This window comes from Pangasianodon hypophthalmus, chromosome 9, assembly GCF_027358585.1.
Source record: "Pangasianodon hypophthalmus isolate fPanHyp1 chromosome 9, fPanHyp1.pri, whole genome shotgun sequence".
Classification (NCBI taxonomy): Eukaryota; Metazoa; Chordata; class Actinopteri; order Siluriformes; family Pangasiidae; genus Pangasianodon; species Pangasianodon hypophthalmus.
The window spans coordinates 16,100,283-16,123,064 of NC_069718.1; the positions used below are offsets into that span (position 1 = coordinate 16,100,283).

General features: G+C 39.0%; 1 protein-coding gene across 1 annotated transcript; it reads left to right on the forward strand.

Annotated features, from left to right (window-relative positions):
- amfra (autocrine motility factor receptor a) lies at positions 1-9,405 on the forward strand. Its single transcript, XM_053237211.1, has 14 exons — positions 1-176; positions 546-886; positions 979-1,071; positions 1,958-2,122; positions 2,595-2,747; positions 2,856-2,896; positions 3,048-3,180; positions 4,545-4,678; positions 4,788-4,898; positions 5,152-5,342; positions 5,730-5,833; positions 5,956-6,090; positions 6,792-6,982; positions 7,138-9,405. Exons 2-14 carry the CDS (start codon positions 641-643, stop codon positions 7,331-7,333), a joined length of 1,893 nt encoding a protein of 630 aa, XP_053093186.1. The 5' UTR covers positions 1-176; positions 546-640; the 3' UTR covers positions 7,334-9,405.
- The last annotated feature ends 13,377 nt before the right edge of the window (positions 9,406-22,782 follow it).

A 22,782-nucleotide genomic window follows, 5' to 3' on the forward strand; every position in this document is an offset into this window, starting at 1 on the left:
ACCGGAAAAGGTGAGAGGGGGAAGGTAGCGAAACTCGGAGAAACGACTGGAACAACAAAACAAGAGACTACAACCCACTGACATGCTGATGAGCGTCTTTTATCCTTCAGACATCTTCGTCGAGCGGACGAGGGCGAAAAAGGGCACAGGAGTGTGATGTGTCCTTCTGTTCAGCGGTATAGTTTCTATTAATCCGCTTAAGAACATTAATCTTAGCCAGCTGAAGCGTTTGGACAGTTTGTTAGCCTAAGTTAGCTTGTTAGCCTGACAGCTAGCTAGCTGTCGCTAAGCGCTCTGAAGCGAAGAGGCTAAACGCGTTTTGTATCAGTGTTTCTTCACTGCTGAAACTAATGTCACTCGATTTGGAAAGCAGTACTGTAAACCTGTAGGGATGAGACTCAAAACGGACACGAACGAAAAAGCCAGGTTTCTAAGTAAATGTTTGTATAGACATCTAAATAATTAAGTATAATAGATCTGTATCTGCTTTGAATCTGCTAATAGGTTACAGGAGTATCTTTTTTTATTTGACTCAAACCCTAAAGCTTGTTAAATAAACAGTTTGGGGATAGCTGAGTCTGGGAAAAAAGCAGCTGGTCTGTGAAACTGACACGCAGTTTGGACGCTGGACACTGCCACCATGCCTCTGGTGTTTCTGGAGAGATTTCCATGGCCCAGTTTGCAGACTTACACAGCCCTGAGTGCAGTGCTGCTAGCTGGGACTTTGCTAAGTGCCTACACAGCTGTGACAGAGACTGAAGCTCCAGCTGCAGGAGAAACTCCGAGCAGCTCCATAGACAACATTCAAGTGGAGCAAGCTGACAGTGATGGAAATGTGGCCACTGATATCCTGCTCTATCTCATCTCAGACAGCTTGTTTGTTTGGGTTGGTGCATCTACACACTTTTGAACTATTCCTTTGCTTTCTTTTGTATGAGCAGGAGAGTAGTGATGAGGTAAACTGCATGTCTTTCTCAGGTTCTGGTGAACACCGCATGCTGTGTCCTCATGCTGATTGCCAAAGTGATCCAGTGGATCGTTTTCGGTCCTCTGAGGGTCAGTGAGAAACAGGTAAGGACGAATTGTTGGTAGGCAGATTTGACAGATGTTATATCCTCATGAAAAAGTCAGTCCCACTTTGATATTCTGCCCCTATCCTTGCACTCATTTCACTCATTGCAATCACAGGATGTATGTGCAGGAATTTCACTGATTCCACTTTTAATTTTTTCTGCACGGTGATGACATTAGAGGTCTGTGTACCATCACAAATGTGCTTTAAAATGAACTGTATCCTACATTCGCATGCATGACACATGCTCATGACATACAATACGTCAGTGAATGAGATTCAAATATGTCTGATCCAATGCCAATACAGATCCGTGTATGCATTTTAGGTAGACTGCTAGAGAATTATTGCCACTGTTTTTGTGGTTAATTAGCTTAATTCCACATTGAAAATGTGTGAGAAGTCTAATTCAGTTTAAAGTAAATAAAGGGGGGGGGACCCTTAAGATATGTTTAAAGATGTTTTCATGACCTTTTTTTTTTTTTACCCATCTTTACCAAGGGTGCTAATAATTCTGGATTTTGAGTACTGTATTTTGAGACATCCATATATAATATCTAAAATGTATTATTGTTAGCATTTGTTAATGCATATTTGCCCTGTCTTGTTATGTAACCTCCAGATCTAACCAAAAATAAATTCCTCATACATGTGACTGTACTTGGCCAATTAAGTTTATTTTAATTCTGAAATCTTACCTGTGGCACTTGTGCATGTGGCAGAACCTTCATACTGTTGCAATTTTATTGCCATCAGACCCCCACCATTAAGAGTTCTTGCTTTCGCTCATTATATAACTTTCAGTACTGGTAGCTATGAAATTTTACGTCAACCCTTGTTCACAAATAAACTCTTGTGCATCTGTGTCCACTTTCTCCACAACAGCACTTGAAGGACAAGTTCTGGAACTTTATCTTCTATAAATTCATCTTCATATTTGGAGTGCTGAATGTGCAGACCGTGGAAGAGGTGGTGCTGTGGTGTCTGTGGTTCGCTGTTCTAATCTTCCTCCATCTCATGGTCCAGCTCTGTAAAGATCGCTTTGAATATGTGAGTAGTTGTAGAACTTTTAGTGAAACATCCTTTGCCTGGATTTAGGCCTTTATGCAAAAAGGTCTAAGTCCAGTTCTTGAAGACCTCCAACACATAGGGTGGGGTAGGAACTCTGTGCAACACATGAAAAGGTTGTGCTGGGACCCTAAGGCAGGATTTAAGGCTTTTATGTATGCACAATGGGAGAAACTGTAACCTGCCTAATGTTGTTACCTTGTTTTTCTGCTCTGTGTGTAATCCCAGTAGTGAAATTCTTATATATTTCTTATGGACTTGATAATTTGTGCAAATAGAACTAATGGAAGTACAGTGAGTTGGCATGAATTCTTTGGTGACAGTTGAATTGTCCTTAAATCTTATCTGATATTTCTAAGGAAACATTTATACTGTTTTTTAGCTATAATGAAGCCACTTTAATCAATAATGAACACTGTTCTCCTTTACCTCTTTGTTTTTTAATTTTTTTTAGCTGTCCTTTTCTCCGACAACCCCCATGAGCAGTCATGTGCGAGTGCTGGCCCTGCTAGTGTCCATGCTGCTGTGCTGTGGAGGTCTAGCTGTGCTCTGTGGCCTTGTTGGCCATCTCCATGGCATGCATACTGTTGCATTTATGGCTGCTGAGGTAAGAAACCTTCAGTTTCTGTACTGCTTTACAGCAGTTGAGAGAAAATTAATTCCTTTAGATATAAAATATCACTACTATATAAAATCTTTGCCTTTTTTTCCCCAGTGTTTACTTGTTACAGTGCGCACTGGGCATGTTATTACGAGGTAAGCATTTTTCCTGTCTTCAGTATCCAGTATAAGCATACCATCTGCGCTGTGTCATTTGTAGGCTGTGAAACTGGAGCTGTTTAGCTCTCTCAGGTTTCTGTGCATGGAGAGAACTACAGCTCTGAGGTCTGGCTACTGCTTTTTGTAGGTACTCGATTCACTTGTGGGACCTGAACCATGAAGGCACCTGGGAGAGCAAAGGCACCTATGTCTACTATACTGACTTCATTATGGAGCTCACCCTCCTCTGCCTTGACCTGATGCATCACATCCACATGCTGGTGAGTTTTTAACAGTCATTTAAAAAAGTATTTCATTTAATTTGATACCTGCATACAGCCTGAATAATCCATATTCAACATCCCAAAATCACCAATTCATTGGCCAGCATGAAACATGGTGTCCTTTCATCAAACGTAACAGATTTTCTCTCAGCACGTTTAATCGCAAAGTGACTTCATATAAAAGGAGAGTTATATGCCAGGACTTTGGACTATGTTTTGCTCAGTTTTTCCACAGCGTTTCACTCTTTCCACATGCCTGCACATTCATGATTCTGTAAAGAACGTCTGTCATTAGTGTACACAAGTTTATCCACCTAGTAAATCTATTCTGCCGTCAACCAGATCATGCCTCGGCCGATGTGTCTAGGCCAGCAGGGTTCGATGGAGTAGTGAGCTTTATAGTTACAGCATTGAGGTGCGTCACACCACCATGAATCAAATTAAGTTTAAAAATAGCTACAAATTTAAAATTTGTTTTGCAAAAGTCAGTAAAGGAATAGTTTTTTGTTAAACCTACTTCTTCATCGGGCAGCTATGAAAAAACAAATGAAAACTTTTGTTTTGCTAAAATCAATAAAGGAGTTGTTGGCATGGTAGTGCAGGGAGTTCGATCCTGAGCTTGGGTTAATGTCTGTGCAGAGGTTCTGTGCATGTTTTCCCCATGTCCACATGGGTTTCCTCAGGGTTCTCTGATTTGAACTGGATTGAATTGAATTGAATTAAACATGGCAGTAAGTGGATTGGCTAAGATAGATTGCCATTTGGTGTGATTGAGTGTGAATGTGTGTGCATAGTGCCCTGCCATGGATTGGTGTCCCATCCACGGTGGTTCTTTTTTCTTTTTTTTTTTTTGGTCTGTTCTGATATTTTTGTTCTGGCTCAGCAAATTCAGGTGTAGTCAGGTGCATTGAATGATAGTTGTCACAGTTCTGTAATTTTTCAGTTGTTAGGTTGGATTTTATGGATGCTCTGAAAGTGACATTCCATTCCTCATTCCTCATCGTCTGGCTATGTGTGGCCATCAGCCTGTTCAGTCAAATGAAAAATTACCCAGGATGTGGCGTAAGATGTGATGTGCTTAGAAAAACCTAAATCTAAGATTTGTCCTTTTGTATTCTTTTTTTTATGAAGCTATTATGTGCATCACAACAAGGGTATATTTCTTACAAAGGGGAAAAAAAGAACATGGACAGCCATATGTTAGAAGAAATGTAAGGGACAACTAACACTATTTATACATAAACAAGGTCTAGACAGCGCAGTGGTTAGTAGACCGGTACAGATAAAAATCAGTAAAACTTATTTTTACCAGTTGTTTTCAAAATTCCACTTCATCAGTTGATCTCATCTCCTCCTCTCAGCTCTTTGGAAATATCTGGCTGTCAATGGCCAGCCTGGTGATCTTTATGCAGCTTCGCTACCTCTTCCATGAGGTGCAGAGGAGAATCCGCCGCCACAAGAACTACTTGCGTGTCATTGACAATATGGAGTCCAGGTTAGGAAGCCGTTTTGCCTATTTTGTTTACTCGATATAAGCTTGTTTTTGTGTCTAGTTTTAGTTTGAGATCTGAGGTGTTTGCTTTTCTGCTATTTGTCATTGGTAGATTTGCAGTAGCGACCCCAGATGAGCTTGTTGCCAATAATGATGACTGTGCAATCTGCTGGGACTCAATGACCTCAGCACGGAAGCTGCCCTGTGGACACCTTTTCCATAGGTAAGCCTGAGAAAGGGGCATTAATCTGTCGTGGAGACTTATAAAACAGCTTGCAGCATAAAAAATATTCATGATACTCATGATAGAAAGCAAAAAAAAAAATAAATATATATATATATATATATATATATATATAGTGTGTATATGTATGTATGGTGTTTTTTGTATATGATTGGAACATTTGTCTTCACTGTTCTGTGTAATGGTTTTGTGATTTTTCTCATGTATATCCCTGTGTATGTTGTACGTGCAGTTCATGTCTGCGCTCATGGCTAGAGCAGGACACCTCCTGTCCAACATGCCGCATGTCACTGAATATTAATGAGGGCGTGAGAGAGAGGGAGGAGGGGCAGAGGGCACCAGCCGATGAGAACATGGCTGCAGGACCTGGAAATGATGTCCGAACTCACCTCAACCAGCATAATCACTTCTTTCACTTCGATGGTATGAGCAGTCATTTCACACATTACCATCATGTTTAGGTGCTTTACATGCTTAATGTTTGCAGTACATGTGTTTATTGAAGCTGCTCAGGTGTATTAAAACATGTCTGAATATAGTGAATATAGTGTTTTTGGCCTGGTGTCCACTAGGTATATGTGTCTGATATTATTTCTACATCTTCTTAATAAACTAAGATTGATTCTCATAGCTAGTCTATTTAACAATATTGAGGGTTCCCATAACCAACTAACTTTCCTTGCCTTTAATTAAAGGCATTTAATGTTTGAAACTTTTAAACAGATACTGTGATACTGAGTTAAGATTGTCATCCCATATTTTTTTATATCCCACAATCAGTTACACTCCTAATGTCTCCACTCCTATTAGGCTCACGAATTGCTAGCTGGCTCCCAAGCTTCTCTGTGGAAGTTATGCATACAACCAACATCCTGGGCATCGCACAAGTCAACAACTCGCAGCTCAATGCCATGGTGAGAGATTTCTGTTCGCATTTATGAATGCTTAAAGCTGTGCTGGAATTTTTATTGTGTCATCTATATCTTTGATATCTTAAAATATTTGTCTCAAAGAGGCTTCTTGCTGGTTGTTTTAGGCCCATCAGATACAGGAGATGTTCCCCCAGGTTCCTTACCATCTGGTGCTGCAAGATTTGCAGCTCACTCGCTCTGTGGAAGTCACCACTGACAACATCCTGGAGGGCAGGATCCAAGTGCCCTTCCCTGCCCAGGTAAAGTCACATCCCCACAGTTAGACATGGAAAACGTGAGCTTTTATCTTCAGATCTAAAACCCCAAAATGATTTTTCTGGAAACAAATGTTGTATCTGGAGTATTAACAATATTTTGATGAGAAAATCTTAAAAGCTTCTTATACTGTCCTTCCTTTTCTTTAAATTGAATACTTACTGATCAGCTCACTCTCTTGCATTCAAGTTCTGTACAACCTGTCCATGTCAACAGAATATATCATTTTCTGACACAGAACTTACATGTGTAAATAAGACATATGACATATGAATTTGCCTTAGCTTTGAAATACATTTAAACACAAAACATGAAAAGAAAGAAGGAAAAAATGATGGCTGAAGTTCCTCTCAGAGAAAGACAGTCCTGCCAAAGCTATGTGCTAAACCAGTGTCCCAGTAGAGGTGGATTGTTACTCTCCGTACAGCTAGCTGATTTTTCCTACTTTAGCTGAGCCTGTTGCAATTTTAAAATTTATCGAAAAATATTAGTTGAACTAAGGTCTAAGGTATATTGACCATGCTGTCTGCATGGGGAAATGAAGTTTACTTACATAAAATATTTTTTTGCTGAGTCAACTGAGAGCTAACATAATATCTGGCTTGCACTAGAACATTAAATAACTGTAACTGCAAACCAAGACTCGGGTTAAATGACGAGATGGTTAAATAAAAAAATTTCTCAGCCCCTGGAACGAGCATCCGTTCAGGTGAGCCCAGCCCCGGAGGAGCCTGCGGGAGCTAGCAGGGGTTCAGAGCCCAGCACTGCGGAGGCAGAGGACCTTGAGGTGCGTGGCAGCCGCTTCTCAAAATCTGCAGATGAGAGACAGAGGATGCTGCTCCAGAGGAAAGAGGAGCTGCTGCAGAGAGCGCGCAGGTCTGCTAATACTCATTACTGGTCCTTTTGTTGCCACCCCCATTAAGTGGGTGAACTGTAGTGTTTTAAGGTGTTTTGTAATTCCACTGTAACACATGATAGTTATGATACTGTACAATTTATGACACAACTTACTCTGGGTTTTATTCTTGCAGACGCTATTTGAACAAAAGCAATTTAGAAGAAGCTTCTTCCTCCTCGTTTGTTCCTGCCTCTAAGGAGGATGATGATAATGTCCCACCCTCGCTTGAAGAAGAGGGCTCCAGTTCAGACCATGTGAACATGCGCCGCAGGGTGCTGGCAGCCGCAGCTGAGCGACGTATGCACAGGCAGACAGACACACCCATCTGAGAGTGCGACCCATCTAGCTCTGCCACATCTCCATCTTCCCATGGCTGTCTCTGTGATGAAGGGGAAAATAGCTCCTGGTCACTTTCATCTCAAATGAAGCCAAAACATGCATGACACTCACCTGTGCCATGATCCAGCCATGGCCGATACGTAGCAGACCAGCTGTGTCTCTGATAGGTCTCAGTGTTCACACTGTTTTAAGACTTTTCTATCGTGCACTTTTCATACGACACACCAGCTTGGCTGTGTCTGTGGAAAAAAAGTCTATGCATGTGTCATTTATTCCTTTTAAAATGTTAAGTTCCTAATCTGTCTAAACGATCTGTCTAACAATGGCTCACCAATAGAGGAAAGAATTATGAACCTGATGCCTAGTAGTTCCTCAGTCCTGTTAGTATCAAAATTAAGCTCTATCTGAAATCTCATGTGACATGAGCATTGTTTAGCATAGTTTTTTCAGGACCATAGCAATGCAAATTTTACTTTGCATTTGTTTTAGTTTGGGAAGGTTGCTCTTTACTAAAATCTGTTCTATTACGAAGTGTGAATGTATAGACTCAGAGCTTTATGAAGTCTAGTTTTGGTGATTTTACCTTAAGGCACAAGCTAACACTAAGAATATGGTTAAGCTTGAGCTAAAAGAAAATAACCGGCATAGTTGGCATTGAAGTGATCATTTGCTGTGACTGTGTGGGAGTTTTTTCTGGTTCAGATTAAAGGTCTTCGACTCTTTTCCAAATATGGAGAATTGATTTCAAATTTACGATATAAACATGGTTAGCTTCTCCCAGCAGGGTCATGCTTCAGACATGTGTGTATCTGTTTGCAGTGATTAGAGGAGCCACAGATGATTTGAATGCCTGTGGTTTGATCTCAGTCCACATTTAGGGTGTGTTGAAGATGACAAATTGCCAGTCAGCTCATGAGTCTACTTGAGCTGTCTATAAAAGGAATAGTCTTCTTGGGGGGAAAATGTTTTAATCACGTAGCTTTGTCTAATCATTTCTTGTCAAGTTTCTGCTTTGGTGTTTGCATTTGGTTGTGTTACATCAATGATTGATAGTTCTGTAAACAACTGATACAGTGAAATGTTACTTTACATGTTATTACTCTGTTTTATGGTTTGTTGGAGAGGGTGTGAGCTGCGATGGTCAGATCAGGGTATTGGGAGACATGTATTAAGTATGAGAGCCTGTATTTTTTTTTTTTTTTTTTTTTTTTTGGGGATTTTGCTTTATAGTTTTAGGGTCTGACAACTTTCCAATTCAGCATGAGCCACAAAACCTGTCAGCATTTGTTTAATTATTTTTTACTAATTAGTGATATTTTTCTGAATGCAGCTTAAGGAAGAAAGCTCTATTTTGCATAGTATAATAAATCACTACTATTAAAAAAAAAAAACTTTTTTAAGTAAGATGAATGTGTTCAGGCAAATGCAGGATTCCACTAGCATTCCCACAGTAAATGCCAATTGGCTACATGGCTTATTATTTTGATTTCAGGCTGGTAATGTAGTGATCCTGCTTTTAAAAAAAGGTTTCTCAATTATCTACCATTTACTACTTTTCTTTAATCTTCTCCCGCCATTTGCTGCCTCTTTCTATTCATGAAATCATTGCTTGTGATGCATAGGTCCTATATTGCCTAACAAAGTATTTCCAAAGAAACCACAAGTCATTTTTACCTGAGGCTGGAGATTGTGATAGGTTTTTGTAGTGATAAAGCTCGCTGTCAGACCACGGGTCAGATTTGGAGCTCTACACTGTGCTTTTGCAGCTGCACCTTTGGTCAGTATTTCTGAAACTGAGAAAAGTGTAAGTATCTGTACTATAGTATCTTCACAGAACTATTCAGATGCATTGTCATTGCCATTAACATGTGATTTACTTCTTACTGACCTTCTATACTAAATCTGATTGAACTATCTGAATGCTTTTTCTATTGATGAATTTTTTTTTCATTTGTGCCTAAATTCACCAGTTGATCAGTTGAACTGTAAATAATTTTTTAATGAAGACTGTATAATAAATGTTAAATGACCCTGTATAAAATAAAATTCAGAATTAATGAAAGTCCTTGTACTGTCACTGTTAAGTGGCTGGTTGTCATCTGGTTTGGTCTGTCAGTCAGTTCTTTATATGTATAAAATATTCTTCAATACTTGGCCCACAGGAAGTGTATGGCTTTAGCTATGCGTGTGTTTAGTCCCTTAATGGATATTGATTTTTATATTTCAAAATGTGGCCATATTTACACATCAGCTTTGCTGCTGCTATGAAGAATAACACACATTCCTTAATACACATGGTTGCTCCAGTGTGGGATTACATTTACAGTCATATTAAATAGGCATGAATAGACCTGTTCATGAGGCACTGATATACTCTGTAAAATGAAATAAAGTTAGATTTCTTACTGACCTACTTCAGAAGATTTAACAGAGAGCTGCAGATTTCAGTGTACCTCCTTATATACACTGCAGCTGTTTCCCCAAGCACTCAACACGGACTATATCAGTGTAAAACTATTTGTAGGTGGTTAGCAGTTACAGCTCCCACCACTGAGCGATTATGGTCTTAAATTAAATTTCAGTGGTAGTTCTGCTATATATAATTATTTAGTATCTGAGATGCATCTAAGGAAACTATGTAAACTTGCAGTTGCACTGTAGAAGTGCAATGTAAAAATGCTACACAAGCATCACAAAGAAACACTGACAGGGTTGCCATGCATCCTGTAAAGCTGGACTATTAAGCATCTGAAATTGCATATTTTAGTGTTTTCTCCTTAGCTTAGATTGCAGAAAAAATATCAAAGGCCAGTGAGGGTCAGCAGATCTTTTCACACAGCAGAGTCAGTCTACTTCCATTCATTTTACCTTTATATCACCACATGAATCACACTGATAGGATCTCATCTGGAAAAAATGTTTGGCCAGAGTTGGGATTTTAATGTCAGTGTTACGAACGTTGGGCATATTCTACTTGGTTGTTTGGTGGGGAAGAGGGGTTTGAATTTATTCATACTGTGTTAACTTAGCCAGCTAGTTTTCTTTAATAGTGAGCAAGTGTATAATTCATTTCTAATAATTTGAGTAAAGCTTGTGATCCAATGATAACTGGTTGAGGAATGGTCTGTGTGTCTGTGTTGCAGTTAGAAAGGGGTCATTAGAGCTTAAATTGTTGACAGATGTTGGCAGATGTGAGTCATTAGAAGGTAACCTTTCATGAGAAACATCAGGCATATGTTGTGGGACAATGTCCTGGAAAATGTCTGGACTATTATTTACAAAACCGTGTGAACATTGACCCATAAGATCTCACCCAAAACTCGAAGGGACTGTAGAAAGCGAGAAGTTTTTTTTAAAGATGAATTTGTACAAAAACTGAAAAACTTCTAAAGCTGAACTCTGTAATTGTCACTCATTTGCTGGGGTGAAAGCATGTGGGCCAGACAGTGACCTATGCTGTGTGTACTGATGAAGACCACTAGAGGGTGATGAAGGACCGTATGGTGATTACAGGCCTTTTCAGCAACCTAACAACGAGCTGGTGTAACAGGGATCAGTGCGGATCACACACTTTACACTGTTCACATCTTCCAGCCAATGAAAGGCTAACCTTGGCCAAATCCCAAATGGCTTGCTATACTCTGTAGTGCACACAGGACACAAGCAGTGGCTTCTACACCATATGTAGTGTCTTATATGTCCAGTAGGGAGACATTTGAGACTTCTATAATGGTGATTTAGGCTACATGTGTAGTATGTAGGCTACAGCTCCTAGGCCTATTTGTCTTCTGTCAAAATAATAAGACATTGAATAATAATAAGACAAGAAATGAGAATTGAGCAATCATATACAATACACAGCATAAGAATGGAATGTAGTTGGATAAACCATTGTTAGCAATTATCAAAACATTTATAAGTATTTTGGGATACCAGCAATTCCACACATGCATTTTGAACCATATATACTTAGAGATTAAACTATGTATAGCCTTTAAGCAGCATAAATTTTAATTTTCAATTTTAAAGTTTTATAAAGTTTAGACTGCAATCCAGGCAAAGCTTTATAGTCTCCTAAGAAAGCTCCATTTCTGACCACAGATCAGAATGTACAGTGCAACAGCAGCAGTGCATATTATGTCTTGGGGAGATTTGTTGCAATGACTGTCACTAAATTCAGCACTTTGCCAGATGGGAAATTCTAGGAGCTTGACATAGAAATTACACATATCTCATTTGTTGACATTTCTGCTTAAAACTAGATTTTTCCTTTGCGTACAAAATTACACGTCTGTGTTACAGCTGGGCTTTGAAATGTCACGTCAATTTATGAACTAAAGACAGACAATGTCAGGGAGGGAGAGAGAGAGAGAGAGAGAGAAAAATCAAATGAGTAATCTTGGGATCACTATAATGCTTGTTTTAGGCAATCAATACAGGCGTACTCTTAAAAGGACCCATGTGCAGTAACAAATATTTGCAATTCAAATTAAAGTAGTCATCATGTGGATGCATTGGAAATCTATATCATTTAGTCCCTGTTTTCGTATGCAAGTATTATATCTGCCACTTCCATTGATTTCCTATTACTTACACAACCACAACGACAAGTTAAAAGATTCTGAAATGTACCAAAGGCAAATATGACTTTGGGAGATGGTGTAAATACAAATGTTTGTTTATTTATTTATTTATTTATTAACAGTGTTAAGCAGAGATTGTTATAACAAAGAAGTAGTCACTTGTAATTATTCTCAACTGTATGCTCTCCACTTTAGTGCAAATAAGGACTAGCCAAGGACATAAGATAGATTTATACAAGGTTAAGTGTTTTACTCTCATCTGCATATGTTACAGATAATGGTTGTACCCATTTCCCTTGAAGATCAGGAGAGTAGTTTAATTGTTTAATCAATAGTCATTTTGCAGAGCTTTCTGCACTTGAAATAGAAAAGCTACAGTAAGTTACAATATAAACAGCAGGATAAAGAGACATGAAAGGTCGACCTGTTACACAACCTAAGCTAGAGGACTCTTATACCACTTAGCCTAATTTATTATATAGATTAATTAAATAGTATTTGGTGCTCTGAGTAGACAGTTACATTGTGATGTAAGAGCATGGCTTTAGTTAAGGGGGGTTCTGCATTTCTGATTCAGGGAACAGCAGCAGGTCTGTTTTCCCTCGTTTTCACTTTTTCTCCACCTTCGTGATTTTTCCCCAGTTTAAAAATAGACAGTGCTGGAAAAAAAATCCTGTTTATGTGGCGTGAGTTGCATATGTCAGGGCGGTTAAAGGTGTTTGAGGCTGCGCTAGTGAGTTTTTAAGATGTCTCCCCTGAGTGCTTTTACAGCGGCGGAAATCAATCGTGCCTCAGCCTGCTGTCACCCCACCACATCCGCCACTGCTACTGCTACTGCTGCAGTTTCCTCTGTCACCTTAAACCCATCTCTCTCTCTTTCTCTCTCTCTTTCTCAGCTTTTCTCCTTTCTCCAGTCATTTCATCACTGGTGTCGTCTGAAAGCAGCAGACTTTACCTCAGTAAAGGAACAACCTGAATATTAACCTGAATTTTAATCTTTATAATTAACATCTTCAGTGGCATCTGAGATTTATTTTCTAATGAAATTCTAAGCTTTGGCATTTTAATTTAAACTTCTTTCATCACAACAGATCTACCTTTATCTCTTCAGTAAAGGTTTCTCACCTCCTCAGGTGTACAGTCTGCTTAAACAGACCTTATCTTCTCACAGAAAGCTAACTATCTGAGCCGTGTCTTACTCAGTACAACTGTCTCATGCAGCTGCACTGCATTCTGGGCCTAGTGTAGCTGTCTACACTACTTCTACACTGGATTTCTAATTAATATAACATTGGATGAGGGGAACAGTAGCACAGTGGGTGGTGTTGCAGTGGGGTCTCGTTCTCCCCGCGCACAGGTTCCTTCAGGTTCTCTGGTTTCCTCCCACCTTCCAAAAACATGCTAGTGTGTGTACATGGTGACCTACTATTGACTGGGGCACCATACACACTACAGGATAGTCTAGATCTACTGTGACCCTGACCAAGATAAAGCAGCTACTGAAGGTGAATGAATTGCATTCAATATCACTGAAAAATGGTGAGTAAGAAAAGACTGACTTTTCTTTATTGTTTCCCCTTATGTTTGAAACAGATCAAATGTTATCCTGTCAAACACTATTGTAATTATGCTAGCAATGTCCCCTTGTGAAGTCCGCACAGACACAGAACAGACAACTGCTAACTTCTCATATGGGAATAATGAAAATACAGCACCAACCAACAAATTAGCACCAGAGTCTACTGAAGAAACGATAAGCATATTTCATGTATATCAGCTTGGGTTCCTTTATCATGAGGCCTATAGGACAACATTTTGAGGAGAGATTTCTTTGCATTACAGTTCAGGCAGAGTGTTATCATTCTCATATAATGGATTTTTTTATGAACTAGGATGACTGGTAAGCACAAAAGGCATTTAAAATTTGTAGGCATTAGTCTTCCCCATGCATTAGTGCTTGGTGGAAATCTGGTTTGTTACTGAAATGTCAGTATTGGGACATATTCTTTGTCATATAATGACCATGAAATGTGCCAACACTGCACCAAGGATTAATTAGGCCTCAGGAGCTTTGTATTCAACTAACTACATCATTAAGGTTTTTGTTTTGTTTTTAGCACACTTCAGACACTAAAGTTTTCTTTGAATCATAATGAAAGCCTTAATTGCACAAAGAATGGAACCAAATCTTATTTTCATACTCCAGCTATTTATTTAAAGATAATGTAAAAACACTAATTTAATTGCAACTCGTCATTAATTCTGGATGTTAACTGTTTCACTATCTGAGAATCGTTCTGTAATATAAAGTGTTTGTCAGTTTTATTTGCCTCACAGCAATATTGCCTGGTCAAATGGCAACACCACGGTGGACTTGCTGAAAAAGGGACGGTGTTTCACTTCAATGTTTTTGAATTAAACAGTTAAAAATTTGTGATTTTTAAAATCTCATCTAACTAATTAAACTCTCTCTGTTCAACCTTACAGTGACACTGTATTGGATCCATACGTACATCATTATATTATTCATTTGGATCAAATAAATCTACACAAAGAAACATTTGCTTCTGTTGGAAACTCTGAGTCACACTGTGAGATAAAAAAAGCTAACCAAGAAAGTTATATTAATGTAAATGCATTATGCAATTGAGACTGAAATGCTTGCATTTCAATTTCAAAGATTGCTGTTGGATAAGCGTGTGTGTGGTTTTATGGCAAAACTGAGATTCTGCAAGTTTGCCAAAGTTAGAGACATATCTTGCTAGCTTAGTCCTGGATATTGTAATTACTGAAAATGGTATATCTCAACATAAATATATAATCTTGCTATTTGATACCACCATTGAGATTGGCTTGATTTGATTCAAACCATTTCCGGCTGATTCAGGGTCGATATAAGACAGATTTGATAAAATGTACTAAAGCGATAATTTGAGGACTGATGCAGAAATTTGAACTTCAGTGAATGAAATATAATACTTCTAAGTAACTTTTCCTGAGTGGTGAAATGTCTGTGATTTCATCTGTTATCTTAATTATCTTCTTCCCTCAAACACAGCAACTGAGGTTCCAGCAATTTCATTCTCTATAGGTCAAATGTTAATGAAATCGCCCTCCTCTTATCATCTTCCTCTGTCTCATATACCGACAAGTGAACTCACTGTCCAATCACAATATTATTTGAAAACCATCTTCAAACCTCATCCAATTACAAGATGTAATAATTCTGTACTCAAGCTGGTAATGAACTCTAATGCCAGTACTGGAGCTAATCCCCATCGGATGCATCACAGATCAGGCAGAAAATCATTATTTCATGTTCAAGGGTAGAATGAAGTTGATTAAGAGGTTGTCTCTAAATGTCTTCTCGGAGACGTAAAATGGTTTAATCTGGGTTGAGCATTTGGTTAGTATAGTGATTACTCCTTGCATGCTATATTTCTGAATGGAGGACTAGCATTGGAGCACTCTTTGAGCCTCATTCTGAAATGTCAGTAAAAGCTGCAATTAATTTTTTTTGGAGTGTCAGCAAAGTGTATTATGTTGGAACACTGAACATGCTTGAAGATCCTGGCTTACTTGTGCATGTAAGAGATGCAGCTAACCAGCTCTGCAATGTCTGATTCGTGTCAGAGGACTCCACTGGGCTACGGAAGATGTTGACTAATTAATTGGGGAAAGGGGCACCAGAGACACCAGAGGTGTGAGTGTTTGTGTGTGTGTGTGTGTGTGTGTGGTTGTATGAGTGCATGTTTACACACCGAGTGGGGTCATGTGCTCGGCTTGCTCGCTGGGAGTGAGCTGGGAGATTGTACTCAGTGGGTGCTCCAGCCGCTGCTGAGGACACAACAGATGTAGATTTACATACATTTCCAGCATCCTGCACTCTGATGAGATTAGCTGGGAGTGCTGGGAGAGATGCATACTTAATGCAGGCCTCGAGCAGGGCCAGGGGAGCTGGGCCCTCAGAGAGCGCAGGGGACAAAAGCAGAAGGGGGAAATGTCAAAGCTCGCCAGACGGGAACAGGACAACAAACAGATTGCGCTGCTCCTTTAGCTCCCTCCATGACAAGAGGGTGGCAGGATTTACATCTCATAACGGATGCGGCTATGCTGCTGGCAATTATGAGGCGATGAAAGATTTCAGAGCTTGTTCAGTATAATCGAGGATTCGGTTTTGGTTTGTTCATGGTGTGACAATCAGTCACGTGGGCTTTTTTTTCACTGGATATTTTGTGTTTGCCATATGTTCAAACCAAAGCTTGGGTTGATTAGATACGTGTTTTATTTATGTATGCAAAAGATTTCAATAGAGAGCCAAATCAGCTCCTGTTTCACTAGTGTCAGTCTATATCAGTAAGTTCCAACCTAGTGGGCTGCAAAGCTGTTGGGTGGGCCATCGTTCAAATTTGATTTATATTATCATGTACGATTAGCTTTCTCCTTGCCCTGGGAGGAGGTAATGATCGTTTTTATCTTGGTTGAGATTTATAAAGTATAAAAGCCAGCATTGTGGGCAGACCATTTTTATCTAATTGTAGTAAATAATGAGATTGCTGTCATTATCATTACATTGTGCAAGGCCATCACAACCCACCACTTCAGCTGTCCGAGCTGTGAAGCTACTCACATGACAATATTTGTGGCCTTCAAACATGTGAGTACATGTAAAGAGCCTCCAGTACCCCTGCCATGGTAGGAGAAATGCTGTCTGTAATCTCTGCTTGCATCTTAGTTGAATGAATTTGAATTTTGCTACAGTATTACCATTATCAAAGTTACTATATTTTATGGATTTAATCCAAACCTTAACAACTCTTGGTATATAATCATTTCTGTCAGTGGAAAGTTTAGGAGCACTCAGAAATAAGGGTACTAAACTGTATCTTTCCTTGGTGCTGCAGTGGAACCCTTATCTTTTCTACCATTTATATGTATCTTTCACCTGTAAATGTGGATATATTGCACCATTAAAAAGAAATAAAAATAAAGTACATAGTTGGTACATAATTACTTTTTAGTGTAAAATTTTAAAGGTACCTTACATGCACATTTCCTGGTAAAAGATTCCTGCTAAAGGTACAAATGGTAAGCATACCACTCCAATGACAAGGAATGATACAGTTTAGCACCCTTTTTTTCCTAAGAGTGTATAGAAGGCTTTATGGCACTAATAAATATACAAAATATTATTGTACACATTTAAACGATGTTTAGAAAGTAAATCTGTATGGCGTGCGGCCATGGAATTTATTTTACAGTTAAAGGGGTCCCTGGCTCTGTGAAGAACTCCATGCTCTATATACTATAAAAGTCTGGGATTTATCATTTTGTTTTAAACCCATCTTGTTTAAAGTTTTTGGCTGCCATTTTCTCATTTATTCTGCAAAAAGAAATAGCCATATAACATAGCCAAATATGAGCCCAAATAATGGTTTTGATTTAAGCACGGTCCCTTATGTCATCCCTTGCTTGTATTCAAAGCTTTTTTTGTGAATCTGAGGGAGGCAGTGTTCTTCTAACACACCTTTCCTCAGTGTTAGAAAAAGCATCAAATAAATGAATAAATAAATAAATAAATAAACACAAGAACGCAGGTATTTCAGCATAACTGAGTTTCAAACTACTAGCATTGTCTTCGTGGTACATTTTGATATGAGCTGCAGTTGTTGTTTAATTGTTTGTCCAGTCCATGTCAGGTGTGTGTGTGTGTGTGTGTGTGGGGCCACTTAAAAGGGCCTCTGTTATAACAGTTTGGAAACACCTGCTGTACATGTTAGATATCATTATCCCATTGAGGAATACAAAGGAAATATAATAATGTCACACCGCCTCTAGAACAATGTAGTAATCCTATAACCCTTCTGATGCTGTGCACTTTAGTTCAGCATAGTCACTGGCAACGCATTCTTTAAGTGCTAAATTATGCAGGAGGTACTCAGTCTGCTGCGCTGCTGTCAAGCTCCTGTACGGCCCAAGCTTGTGATTCATAATTAAAATGCTTGTGAAGCCTCTGCTCAAATATGAAAGCTGTGACAGTGTGCCCTTGTCCAAAACCAAACACAATGCATTGTTTTCCCTCCCATTGAGTGCTTTTTGGCCTTGACGTCCTCCAGCTGTTGCTTGCACACCTATAGTTTTGTGCTATCCTCTGGTTCCTGTTCAGATTATTTTTTTCTGCTAAGTGTGTCTTAGTAATTTTACTTGAAAACTCCTTTAGTCATTCTCTCCAGCACGGTCTTTGGTCTGATGTTTATCAGTGAGTGGAGTCAGTCCATCAAGGGTCCAGACTGATCTGGATGGAGAGATTGAACATCCCCAATAATTATGGCCTTTGTTCATTTACATGTATTAATCACACAGGTGATGGTCCAGTCATCCCGAAAACCATGGGTCAGGCCCCCATAGACACAAGAGTCTAAACTCAATTATATGCATGATTAGCTTTATCCTAAGCTTTTCCCTGCAGCAGAGACTCATGCTGGATAAGACACAGGCATGGGTGTGTGTTTGTGTGTATATGTGTGTGCTAATGAAAGCTACCTCTGAATAGATACTTTATGACACATTTGCTGTAAGTTGGAGTCAAATGTTTGTTTTTTTTGGGTGACAGGTATTTTATCATTGTTCTTAACCCTTCAAATTGTTCATTTTTCCCAGTTGTTAATTGTACCTGATGGTATCCAAATCCTGCTCGATTGTCACGGCAGATCTTTCTTTTGATAAGAAATTTGATTGAACAGGAAAGTGGCATTTTTAACCAACACTCAGTGATCCTTCTGGTCCTGTCTCTTATTCTACAGATCTTGGCTTCTGGAAAAGTCAAAGAACAAAAGAAAAGCCTTTGTAGTTGATTCAGGTAGAAAATGTTTTATTAATTGCCATATGCTTATTGATTTTCTCTTTCAAGCCAATTCTTTTGTTCTCTCGTTCTGGTGGCAGCATAAGGATCTGTAAGTTATGTGGAGTGTCAGGGGTGTCCTTTTGATGTGCATGACAGACCCCATGCTAAGTAACACCTGTGCCCAGTCTGGGCGCGCCTGCTCTGGTCTATTTGCCTCTGAACCTTTGGACAGACAATACTAATTGAGGGACGATGTTGGTTGTCATCTCTTTCTAGATGACCTATTTGGTTGGTTTTCAGTGCAGTACATATTTTCATTCTACACAGTAGAATGTAATGGCGGCATATTCACTTTAGTACATTTACTGTGCAGATGGGCTGGAGTAACAGGTGGAGATGATGCTCATCCTAATAAGAGAGATCAGCATGAGCCTTCAGAATAATCAACATTGTAACATGAAAAGATGGTTTCATCTTTCTGAATTCATTCCCTATTTACCATGTAGTGCAGTATTTGGGTTGCCCTTTTGTATTGTTTGAATTCTCAGTGGACAAATTGTATTCATTAGATAGTTCATTATATTATTATCCATAATGCAGTAAATCCAGTGTACAACTGATGCATACTATACTATCCACATTAAGTACTACAATGCACAATGATTTCTTTTTGCTCAAAATGTTCTTGTCAAGATGGATGCCATGGTAGCCAACGTTCTATATGAGCATGATTCCACGTTTGGGGAACTATTTGTGTCCCAATGATATTATATTTACAAGTATGTACGTAAATGAATGTAAAAGACACATTAAATGCAGGTAATGTATCCTTTACAATAACCTATGTGTGTGTTTCTGTTAAAAAACTTAATACAGTAATATTAAGAACACAGCATTTTGCCTGTCCCATCCTACTATAAATATGCTTTACCTTGAAATTTAATCATTACTTCAAAATATTATTAGTACTTTTTCCATTAATGTGTAAATCCATTTAACATTAACAACTTCCATTATAAACTATGAAAAATGTACATTTTACTTACAGTATGTCCCACAACATTCACTCAACCCTGTTACCTGAAAACTTCACTCCTATGAAATATTTGTAGTATTCCACAAGTCACATATTCAACAGGAACTTGCATCATCTGAATCTTCTGAAGATCATGAGAAGAAGAAAAGTAAGTTCTCTCATTCTTTTTTCTTTATTCTCAGTGATATCGTGATATTGACTGACAAGGTCAGTACAACCCTATTACCCAAATGATAGAAAAGGAAATTATTAATTTACTTATTATTTTAAGTAAATCATTTGAATGTTCTTTATGTTCTCATGCAATTAGCAGTTTTAACATATTGTGTAATTTTTAATACACCATAACTAAATGACAAACATTGCTTTATGACCGCTGAATCCTACAGGTAATTGTCAGTTGTGCTTAATATAGAAAATAACTTCTGTATTATTGTGGTTTTAAATTGGTGGGTAATTTATAACATTGGTATTGTTTATGTAACGGCAGGACATGATGATGGTTTCCCGAGTATTCGTGGTCATTCTGATGTCTCAGTTACTGCTGCGCCAGTTCAGTGCTGTATGGTAAACAGTGAAAGGGTGGATGGGGGAGCAATTTCAGACACAGCTAATTTTTAACTAGCACTTTTTATTTTCTCATATTTACTACTGCCAAATGATCTTACAATAATTTTGCTTCCATTAAGCATTTCTTAGTTATCATGTTTTTCTTCCATGTTTGAGAAATCACAGTATGTTTAATTCACACTTCTAAATTTTAGATCAGCTTTTCTGCCTGACTCTTTACTGCCCTTTATCTATCATTCTGTGTCATGCTAAAAATGCGACAGTATTTACTCTGGTGATAAATATGAGATTTACAGTGATACCAGTGTCAGCAGGGAGAATTAGACAAAAGTGGCCACATCACAGCAAGGTACCCTGATGCTGCCCGTGGCTCTGAGCCCCACTGTGCCATCTTCAGTAGAGATGGACAGCTCAGTGTCTGTCCCTAAAGACAGACCAGCTATAAGATGCAGCTCACTGGTCTTCCATGGGCTTGGAGGTATCATATAAATCTCAATATAATGCCTCCAACTGAAAAGATTCAGCGAGGTTTAAAAAAAAAAAAACATAAACTGTGACCCACCTATATTTCCCAAAAGTTCTTCAAAGGCACCACAAGTGAGTGTCACTGACTGTATTAGTACACCTAAAAAGCTTGATTTCTTAAAGTACTTCCTGCTTATATCAAAGGAAATCAGGAGTTTTACACTGTTGCGGTGAATGTGTGCTGATAGATGTCTGCCCCTCTTCATTCGGAATTCATGAGCTCAATGACATGAGGACTTCTATCCCAGCGAAGATAGTACATTATTAAAATCTGTTTGATCCACACTTCTTTGATATTTCTCATTAAGGATTCACTTTTTAGATGTAAATATGAGGAGCCAAGGGAGCTGTTACAGGGTAACACCCACACACTCTGTCTGTCACTTTGAATGTTTGAAACTTGACAGCTGGGAGGAATGAAAAGAGTGAGAGTAAAAGGCTATGGGCTGTCCAGTTATAGAAGCTGCAGCTAAATATCTGTACTAACATTCGAAAAATAGGAAGACATATCAACAATAGCACAGAATCAATATTATATTTTATTATTAACCTCAGCTATTATTAGCCACCTCACAGCTCCAGGGCCCCGCTTTTTATCCTGAGCTTTGGTTACTGTCTGTGTGGAGCTGTGCATGTTCTGCCCATGTGCATGTGAGTTTCCTCCAGGTTCTCCAGTTTCCTCCTAAAAACCTGCTGATAGGTGGACTGGCTCCTCTAAATACCACCAAGACGTGAATGTGAAGGTGTGCATGGTGCCCTGCGAAGGACTGGTGCCCCATCCTGGGTTTATTGCTGCCTCATGCCCAGTGTTCCCAGGATAGGCTCTGGGTCGAACACGACCGGTTACTGAAGATGAATGAATGAGTTATTATCTGTGTTGTTTGTGTAGGAAAACAATTTATTCATGTAGCTTCATTGTTCAAATACCAGCACCTGCCTCCTCCCTTACTAAGTACCTTTAGGTGATTGAGTGAATGTTTAATTGAAAGATTGATGTGGGTGTTAAAGAAACCAACCTGCCATTGGATATACATGCCTAGTGATTTATGTACTTTACATTTGTGCATGGAAAAACTTAGCACTGATGTGATTATTAGGATTGGATAATATACATAATATCTTGCACATAATTTATTACCTAAGTACCCTGTGGACTTCATACAAGTGTGTGTGCAAGCATGCATATGCATATGTTGGATTGGCACTGTTGAAGAATTGGCGGAAGGAACACATATGCCACTAGGAAATACTGGATGGAGGCATGGGGTGGCAGAGCAGGGGGCCTGGAGTGGTGTGTGTCTGTATAATTGTGAAGCTGGAGCAAGTGCTTGTGTGTTTATGTTTAACAACCTAAGTGATGGCAGATTTAAGAGGTTTATTGTATTGCGTCTTTGTGTGTGCGTGTTACTGGAGGAGGAGCAACAGGCCGCAGGGGTGTAGGTAGTGCAATTTAGGGGGATTAAAGGGCTGATAAGGAGCCAGAGAGGGAGTGAGGTGAGAGGCTTGGGTGCCTGAGCACTGATCCCATCCCGACAGCTGTTAGAGCTCAGGCTTTCCTCAGCAGGAGCTACACAGACATAGACATGAGTCTGGTACCACAAACTGACTCATGATAGCAGGAGGAACATTTCCATGTGGGGTTATTTTCTATTTGCTGTGATGTAAAATCTTTAAGTCATACTAAAAGAGTAACATGACAGGCTGGCCAGGTTGTGTGTTTCTAAAACTGCCTCAGTGGGCTACTTTAAACAAGCTCTCATACCATATTGAATTTCAGTATCTGTTATAGTCTTCAGCAAACATTGAATAAAGTGTGCCACCGACACACTTTTTGTGACTTAACCTTGACTCCCTGGATTGTTTAAAGGTTTTTTTTTTTTT